Source organism: Cebidichthys violaceus, unplaced genomic scaffold (genome assembly GCF_023349555.1).
Source record: "Cebidichthys violaceus isolate CVI_PGR_0920_01 unplaced genomic scaffold, fCebVio1.0.p SCAF_34, whole genome shotgun sequence".
Lineage (NCBI taxonomy): Eukaryota > Metazoa > Chordata > Actinopteri > Perciformes > Stichaeidae > Cebidichthys > Cebidichthys violaceus.
Genome location: NW_027176528.1, coordinates 966,540 through 976,186, shown reverse-complemented (window position 1 = coordinate 976,186; position 9,647 = coordinate 966,540). Strand labels below are relative to the sequence as shown.

The window sequence follows — 9,647 nt, the reverse complement described above, 5'->3', positions numbered from 1 at the left end:
GTATTATTACAATACAAATAGATTGTTCAGATCACTCTGTGAACTGTGAACTTCAATCCCAGTCTCCACAGGCTGGACTGCGCTCAGTACCCGAACTGAACCTGTGCTCCCGAGACTGTGATCTCAAAGGTTCAGTCTGTCGATCAAATAACGCAAAGTCTTTTAAGGTGTGTGTGTGTGTGTGTGTGTGTGTGTGTGTGTGTGTGGGGGGGGGGGGGGGGGGGGGGGGACTTATGCAACCTCTCCGGGGCCGGCGAGCTACCATAATAAAAACCTTGCTCCATCAGCAGAGTCGTGGCTCTGGAGACGTAGTAATCCCTCGCCTGGCGTCCAGTTGGTGGAAATCCCCACGTGGTTTCAACTCCTGTATAAAAACTTTGGGTGCGCTGAGCCCCTGTTGTCGTGATTGCAAACGGGAGAAAAGGGTCTCAGTGAGCAGCATCTTGCAAGGACGCACACGGAGCTGGCCATCCAACAACAAGCCGCGGCGTAACAAACACCCGGTAGCCTATACACACAAAAGACAGAGGACTCGCCGAGCGCTGTTATTCTCTGCGGGACTGCGGCACGTAGAAGTGGAGTTGCTGCGCGTTTGTTTGAATGGGAACGAGCGGACTGCGCGCCTTTGGACGCTGAAGGGGGGGGGGGGTTATCATTTAGACTTGTAAAAGCGAGGCGCTGCGCTTTGTTTTGGTAGATCACGCCTCAGTCTGAAGAGAACGTGGTGCGACAGAAGCGCGTCAACGATCCCGACTTTCTGAGTGCGCCTGTCAATCAGAGAGATGAACTTTTTATTTAGCGCAGAGAAAAGACGCGTCGCTGGATAACAACCTGAATGCATAATGACTCGAGGCAATTAGCCTCACGATTTCAGCCGCTTCTTGTGTGTTTGGGAATACAAAAGATTGCATTGGCTTCTGTGGATATCTTTGTGGCGTCTCACGTTTGGAGGAGAAGTGGATGTTCCCTCCGGAACTTTCAAAATTTGTAAATTAAAAATTATCGTTTAAGTGTGTGTGTTTGTGCGTGTTTGACACATTCGCCATCTCTTCCGTAGTGTTTGGACTGCGATCTTAACGTTTTCTAAAAATGAGCATCTACAGTGTGGCTTTGTCCTGTTTAGTGGCGTGCGTTCTCTCCGTGCGCTGCAGCTCGGTTCCCGGCGAGGAGACTCAGAGCTCGCCCCAGGAGTCGTGCGCGTCCTGCGGCCTCAGGGCGCCGGATCAGTCGGAGCGGGTGAACATAGACTTTCTGGAGGCGGTGAAGAGGCACATACTGAACCGGCTGCAGATGAGGGACAGACCCAACATCACCCACCCCATCCCGAAGGCTTCGATGGTGACGGCGCTCAGGAGGCTGCACGCCGGGAAAGTGCGCGAGGACGGCCGGGTGGAGATCCCCAGCTTTGACGGACAGGCTGCGTACAACAACGAGGTGCAAGCCGAGAACTCTGAGATCATCAGCTTCGCCGAATCAGGTAATAATCAATAATTAATTGCACGCTTCCAAACCGACCCCTCGATGAACCCCGGTCACCTTTCGACTTCACGTAACAGGGAGCCCAGGGGAGCAGGTGTGTCGATAACGTAGACTCGCTCTCATCCGAAGATGGAATTTCATTCTGTTAAGCTTATCTCGTTGATATGACTAAGCAGCAGAGATGGATGAGGTGGACACATCGGCAGTTTTAAAATTAAAAGCCATAAACTAATTGGATTCCGGTGCGCTCATCATTTCCCATCATCTTATCACATCGCAATTCACTCCTGGCTGCAGCCAATGGCTGCCGTTAAATCCTCCTGTTTTTAGCCCGATGCAATTTAAAAAAAGAAAAAAAAGAAGAAGAAATGAAACCAAAGAAAGAGTCCTTAAATTACCCCCATGTGTTGTCTAGGGGATAAAAAGAACCTCTGAATCCAATTTCATCACTAAAGCTGTGCTCACACTCAATACTCCAATGTATAAAGCCCTCTTTTAAATACGGACAAAGTCCCTCAATTGGCCATTTATCCCTTCCTCTAAGAATGTGTATCTAACTAATTCTCAGAAGTCCAAAGAGAACACCCTTTCCTCTCTCTCGCTCACACACACACACACACACACACACACACACACACACACACACACACACACACACACCCTCTCCTACACACACACACACACACACACACACACACACTCACACACCTAAAATCATCTGCGCTTGACAGAATCCAATAATTGTCAGTTAGCGCTGTGAGAACCGCGTCTTTGACACAAACTGCTTGTTCAACAAAAAGAAAACATACAATTAAAGACACCAAAATGGGATATCTTAAACACACACACACACACACACACACACACACACACACACCATCCTGTGTTTTCCCATTGGCCCTGCCGGTACAATTAGCCTGAATGGGCTGCTAGGTCCTGCCTTCCAATGGGAATGATCTGAGCACCCTCATGACAAGGGAACAAAAGCCAGGCAATTATTAGAAGAACACTATGTGTTCCTGCTGAACCCAACATGTCAACGTTGAGCAGGGGGGGGGGGGGGGGGAAGCAAGGAAAACAAAAGAAATTGCTCAGAATAATGCATGAGACATTTGAGTTTGCGGGGTTGGTGGGTGGAGGGGGTATGGTGTTGGTGTTGGTGATGGCGATGGTAAAGGAGGATGTGTGTGTGTGTGTGTGTGTGTGTGTGTGTGTGTGCCCATAATGCAGTGTTGCAAAGAATGCTTTTGTCGTTCTAAAGGTTCGCTGGCCTCCTTTGCTTGTTCTTCTTCTTCTTCTCCTGTTTTTTTTTTTCTTCCTAGTTCTATTCTTCCTCACACCTTTGAGCCTTTGTGCGGCATTGTACCATGGAGCTGGCTTGGGTCCCTTGCTCCCTAGACCCCGTCTGCCTCCTGGCCAGCTGGCTCACGCCCCCCCTCCCCCCACCACCACCACCCCCCCTCAGATCGGATGCTGCCAGCCGGGGGGCATGGCTCAGAGGCAAGGTCTCCAGAAAGCTCTGAAGCCAGGGGAGCTTGTCACCCCCCCCCAAGCACAGGGGAGCCAGAATTGTTGTTGTCACAGTTTAGGACAAGGCTGTTGCAAATATGTTTAGCCAACAGCAGCGAGTAGATGTGGATAGGTGTGTGTGTGGTGCAGTAAGGTCAGCTCTGCCCCCACCCCCCAGCTCAGCACAGGGTTAACTGCATGGTTGTCAGCCAGGGAGCCGGCATCTTATCTCCAGTTGCGGTGGCACAGAGGGAAGAGGTCTGCCAAGCGGCCCCGGGCAGGTGCCAATCTCCTTTCTCTCCTGACATGGTCCCATGGGTCCTCGCTGAGGGATTCGGTGTCTCGTATCCACGGGAGCGGAGCGCAGGGTTCACAGGCAGGGAAGGGTGAGGGGGGGGTGGGGTGGGGGGGGGTCGAAGGAGAAGTTTAGATCGGGGCTTCTTGATTGCTCACTATAGCCGTTCGGACCCAGTGAACTTGCGACGAGTGGTCCAAGACACGGAATTAAGACTTCATTATAGGAGGTCATTAACTCCAGCCTGGTTCCTCCAGAGGATCAGGTTGGCAGGTTTACTTCAGGACACAACGCTTTCATGAGGAGCTGTCAGTCACGGCCCTCCTGGACCTGGTCCAGACATTTTCCACATTCAGCCACAAGTGTGTGTTTCAGTCCTCAATGGGCCTGGCTGCCTCTCTATAGCTTGTGGTCCTCTAAATGATTTATGCAACGATATTAAAAATGCCCCTGTAGTAAAGCTTCGACAACAACAAAAGAGCTTAAAGCTCCATGCTCTCCATCTCCATCCCTCACCTCCTCACCCTATGTGGAATTCCTAGAGTGCCGAGGCTCGGGCCTGAGGGACGGCTGCTCATGTTAGACCCACCAATGCTCCATGCTGCGCCCCTTGTCCCTTCCACGGCGTGTGGTCTTGTCGACAGCAGCTTTGAGTAATGAGCTCTGGGGCGGCCTGCCTGCCTCCTCGGCCTCTTCCCTGACTTGGTGGCGCAGGTGGGGACACGCCGAAGCAGCTCACGAGCCCACCCAGGTGTCCCGCGCGCTTGATTCTCACTAGTCACGTCTGCGGGGGTCAGACGAGGCGTGTCGGGGCCAGCTCCAGATTGTTTGCAACACTGGATGACAAGAACAAGTCATTCCTTCAAAGGACCTCAGTGGAAATAAGCCACGCGGTATGACGGTACATGCTCAGAATACTGAGGATAACATTAACTTTAGTTACGACGCCACATCAAAATATTCTCCATTGAATCTATAATTTAGCTCTACCCAATCAGAGGCAGAGTAGGGCGGGTCTTCGCGGAAAGGAAACAATCAATCGATCAAACTACTGTAAATAACAGACCTTGCAACGGCTGGGAAGAGCGGGCACTTCAACATCTCCAGAAAACGTGTTGCTAGTGTGCCTGATGCCGTGTGACAAAAGCAACAAAACGGCCAAGCGTGGGCATTGTCGGCGAGTCGCCATAGTTGCGTTGTTAAATAGCACTGGGAACTGGCTTTTCTTTGGAAAGGAACAGGATGAAACAAACCCATAGGATTGGTATATTCAGAAAGAGTGTTCTTCTTCTGCTCCAAAAAGTGTTTCTTCAACGTTGAAGCACGTAAACATGTTCCAGTAAAAAAGCCAAATACAAGTATGAACCTGAACACGAGCTGCTTTTCGTCGTCTTATGTGATGGTTGTGGTGTATTGGTCAGACAGAAAAGCAATTTGATGATCCTTGCTTTTAGGACATCGTGACATTCAATCAATAGATTAACCAGGATAAACATATGGCAGATTGGTCGAGAATGACCATGTTAACAACTATAAGAGCATCCCTCGTGTCTCTGACACTTTAACGAAATATCAAACCTGTCAACCCCCCAGCTCTGAGCATGATTTGGGGATCCTAGCCCGAAGGCTAACGCGGATATCTTGAAAGGGAACCGATCACCTTATAAACAAACTGCGTCAAGTCGTCCGTTCATCACGCTGTCACTACGCTCTCGTCGCTGAACGATTGCCCCTTTTTGGCTAAACTCGGAGCTGTCGAGGCAAGTAAGATCGCGCGGTGCTAAATGAGGTGAGGTTAGTTACTTGTAGCCCTGAGGGGCCTTTAATGAAGGAGCTGATTCTTCTATATCGCTCACTTCAGGTGAATTACAATATGTTCGCACTGTGCACTTGATTCTTTACCCACAGCCTTTGGTATTGAGAAGGCTGATGGTTGATATATTGCTTACCAGGAGGTTGTGTGTGTGTGTGTGTGTGTGTGTGTGTGTGTGTGTGTGTGTGTGTGTGTGTGCTTGAAGCTCCCAGCTGACATGCTACAGAGTGGGGAGCTGGTCTGAACAGGTCCCTGTGTGAATGTAAAGCCGTGGTTTACAGGAGGAAGAGGCATGAGGCGCCTTAAAGAGGCGGTGGAGGGGTTGGGGGGTGGTGTGTGTGGGGGGGGGGGCGTCTTTGGTGGCCACCTGTTGACACTGACACACACTAATCAGTCGGCAAACAAAGTCATTTAGCTGCTTTCAAAGGCGCTGCTCTGCTGGAGCGCATTGTACCAAATTTCCTGAAATAGAAACCTTTCAAGTTACCTCAGTGGTAATTTGGAAGACATCATTAGGCTTAGAGAAAGAAGAAGAAAAAAAAAGAGAGAGAAAAAAAAAAAAAGTAGTGCCAGGGAGAGCCCATCGCCACCTTTAGACTTCCTGGATCTCTTCATTGTGCTGCTGTAGAAAGTGGCCAGTGTCATGTAAATGGCTTTTATTTTTGCCTCATCATGCTTTTTCGCTGGAAAGCCACGCGCTTCAATGGCGGGCTGCAGCGCGGCTGTCTCCCAGTGCCTCACAGCGGGCTTTGTGCTGTCAGTCTCAGGGTGCTCGCACTGGAAGGAGGGGGTCGGGGCGGGGTAGGGTGGGGGTGGGGTTTGATGGGTGTGTGTGTGTGTGTGTGTGTGTGTGTGTGTGTGTGTGTGTGAGCAAACTCAATGAACCCCCCCGGGGTTCTTGGCCATGTTCGCCACCCTCCCACCTCTTCCCACTTGCATCCTTCCTCCTTTCCTTCGTCTTCCTCATCTCTGTTCTTCTCCCGGTCCCTTCGCTCAACCTCTCTCTCCCTCCCTCTCTCTCTCTCTCTCTCTCTCTCTCTCTCTCTCTCTCTCTCTCTCTCTCTCTCTCTCGCTCTCCCTCCCCCTCTCTCTCTCTCTCGCTCTCTCTCTCTCTCTTTTTGGCCCTGTCACTTACAAAGCTGGACCTGAGGCCAACTGGGCCTGATCCCAGAACTGGCCTGGTCACAGCTGGCCTATCAGCAGCTGCCACAGAGGTCACCTGACACAGTGATTGAGGGTGAACAGAGAAAACAAGGGGCCCTTAAAAGACGGAGCTGTGCCCTTTTCAGGAGGGCTTTCTGCTTTCTACGTGGGCACATGTTGTGTGTGTGTGTGTGTGTGTGTGTGTGTGTGTGTTTATACAGTATGTGTGGATAAGGGAAACAGTTAGCCCTTTCCCTTGAAAGTACATAAATGAAACAAAAAAGAGAAGCGAACTTACTGGACATTTCCCCAAGCTTTTAGTCACATTTCACGGCTCAGTTGTCATGGAGATGGTTCAGTTGTCATCACGTGACCTCAGTATGGAATTTCGGTAATTTGATGCCAGAGATCATCCTCGGCCGCCATAAGAACGCCTGTGATCATGTGACCATTCTAAGGTCATGTTATAACTGAATGAATACGAATTTTTTGTCAACTAAAGTCAATGAACTAATTGTAATGAATGCATTATTATTCAAAATGACCAATGTGTCATGTCTTTCTACCTCTACATTGTTGATGTTGTGTGGACGGCTGGGAGAATAAACCATTCCTGTTTTTGCTGTCTCCAACAGACGATCACACATCCTCCAACACTGGTCTGTTCTTCCTCGTCTCCAACGAGGGCAACCAGAACCTGTACGTGTCCCAGGCCAACCTGTGGCTCTACTTCCGTGTCCTGCCAGCTGGTCCTGAGAAGGGCCTTCGAAGGAAGGTGACAGTCAAGATCCATTACCAGGAGGCAGCCGGTGGCGCGGAGGGAGTCCCAGGAGGCGGCGGAAAAGGCCGCTGGGCTCTGGTGGAGAAGCGGGTGGATCTGAAACGCAGCGGCTGGCATACTTTCCCCCTGTCGGAGGCGGTGCGGGCTGTGTTCGTGAAAGGCAGCCGGCGCCAGGACCTGGAGGTCCACTGCGAGGGCTGCGAGACAGCCGGCGTGGTTCCAGTGCTGGTGAACCCCGGCGACCCGTCCCACCGGCCCTTCCTGGTGGTGCGCGTGCGACAGGTGGACGGAAAGCACCGCATTCGCAAGCGGGGTCTTGAGTGCGACGGCACCAGCGGGGGCCTTTGCTGCCGGCAGCAGTTTTACATAGACTTCCGTCTCATCGGCTGGAACGACTGGATCATTGCGCCGGCTGGTTACTATGGCAACTACTGCGAGGGCAGCTGCCCGGCCTACATGGCGGGTGTGCCGGGCTCGGCTTCATCCTTCCACACTGCAGTGGTGAACCAGTACCGCATGAGAGGGATGAGCCCCGGCTCGGTCAACTCCTGCTGCATCCCCACCAAGCTCAGTACTATGTCCATGCTCTACTTTGACGATGAATACAACATCGTAAAGAGGGACGTGCCCAACATGATCGTGGAGGAGTGCGGCTGTGCCTGAGTCCACCCCGCGGCCCTCCGTCATCTCTGAACTTGGAACAGTCAGAAAGGCCTTTTTGTACAAACAGGACGTTGTTGTACGGTACACATATACAATATATCTATACCTACTGTGTATGCAAGCGGCACGCACACTGGCGCCTCTGGTACGTCTAGCAAATGCAAGTACCAGTTCACGCGTCCCCGTGTGCGTTGCGTGTGTTTGCGCGTGTTCGTGCGAGTGTGTGTATTTATCAGACTGAGTGACAAGCTCGCCCACCCGAGTTGAGTCCGAGTCGGGCGAACAACTGGTCAGCGATGGGACGAGAAGGGAACGATTATCACCAAATGATACTTTGCTCTAGTTTGCCATTTCTAGTCAAAAAATAATGGCTCATCATCTCCTCTTGAATGAAGATAACAAGCGCTTAAGGAAAGTGACAGGATCGGCCGATGACATCATTGGCTTCACCCCAACGCTCCCGACCCCGCTCCTCCAACCCTCTTAAGTACTTTGAGCACATCACAGACTTTTGGCGTTTTTTTGTTTTTTGTTTTTTTTTAGAAAGCACTGACAATTCATCAGCTTATACAACTTAGAACACCAGCACTTCCCTACTATGCCAACAGACACAGTCTGACTGTCCCCTCTGGTGGAATTAGACCGGCAGCGCTTAATGCCTTGCAGGATTATACCCTCCACAGAAAAGGCAAAAAGAAAGTCCTCCACAGAGCTGCCTGTAGTCCTTCTTGCTGTCGACTACTGGCCTCAACCTCAACTTCCTGCCTGTCAAGACAGACGCAGGGCCCCGCTACCACGACAACCAAGGTGAAGATCAATCCCATAAGTGCACTTCACTTGTGCACAGGAAAGCGACAAAAGAGAGAACTGCTTCCTCCTGCCCCCTGAGGCTCAGTAGACGTGGGCCTGCTAGTTTTGGCCCAGTTGGGTCGCCACGGTGCAGTGCAGCACTTGCAGAAACTGAAATGCACACCCTGAATAGCACTTGTATAAAGAAATGCCTTCCAAGGGGTACTGAGTGTCCTGTCCTATTGCTAAATAAGTGCCACATGAGCTATGCAATGTATAGTAACCTATACCCATACTCAACACGCTCTATTAGACTGAATTCTCTTTCCACCTGTCTCTCTTCTCTCTCCCTCTCTCTCTTTCTCTCTCTCTCTCTCTCTCTCTCTCTCTCTCTCTCTCGCTTCTGTCCTCCACTCTTTATCAATACTTGAAATGTAATCTTTCGCTTCCTTTCCAAAGCGAATGATTGTTGTGACGTTTGCACTGAAAAGTTGCGGGATTAGTGAAACAAAAACTGCCATTGAAAAGTTATTTTTATAGAAGTAAATTGAATTTTGTTTCAAATGTATTTTACCTAATTAATGGAACCAAAGAGGCCAAGATTTTTAGCTATTGTACTAAGATGGCAACGCCATTGAGTTACTGTGTACAATACTGTTTTTGATCATTCGCAATAGGCCTACCACTGTATCAGGGTACGATAAATGATTTCATTCCTTAGCTCTATTTTCACTCTCTGTTTTGTACAATAAGCAACACTTTTTCATCTTTAATTCTATTTTTTTTTTGTTTCAGTTTTCTATTTAATAAGAAAGTTATTTTTAGTTCCTGTCTAAGAATCATTTAGTCAAATAAATGTCATCTGTACAGTTTATGTCAAATAAAAAATGTTTTCTTAAATATTTTGTAACTTTAAATTCAAGACTTTTTCTTTTTTTTCCCTCCTGGGTCGGGCCTATATCTGAATGTTTGTTTTGATCGGATGGAAGGTGCTTTGGGTTGATAGACTCAATAAACGAAAAGGTGAGGCTGAAATAGTTGAGCACTACAGCACACTCCGGTCTCCGGCCGTACCGGTTGAAACATCTCCGTCGGGACTGACTGTCTCTCATGAGCGGCAATAAAACAGTAATTACTAACTGTGATTAACAGCTTCGATGGCATCCATCGCGGCT

At 49.8% G+C, this 9,647-nt stretch overlaps 1 protein-coding gene across 1 annotated transcript; it reads left to right on the top strand.

The window, feature by feature from the left end:
* The first annotated feature begins 411 nt into the window (after window positions 1–411).
* inhbb (inhibin subunit beta B) lies at window positions 412–9,389 on the top strand. The gene is made up of 2 exons (XM_068725220.1): window positions 412–1,477; window positions 6,875–9,389. Exons 1-2 carry the CDS (start codon window positions 1,090–1,092, stop codon window positions 7,681–7,683), a joined length of 1,197 nt encoding a protein of 398 aa, XP_068581321.1. The 5' UTR covers window positions 412–1,089; the 3' UTR covers window positions 7,684–9,389.
* Window positions 9,390–9,647: the final 258 nt, after the last annotated feature.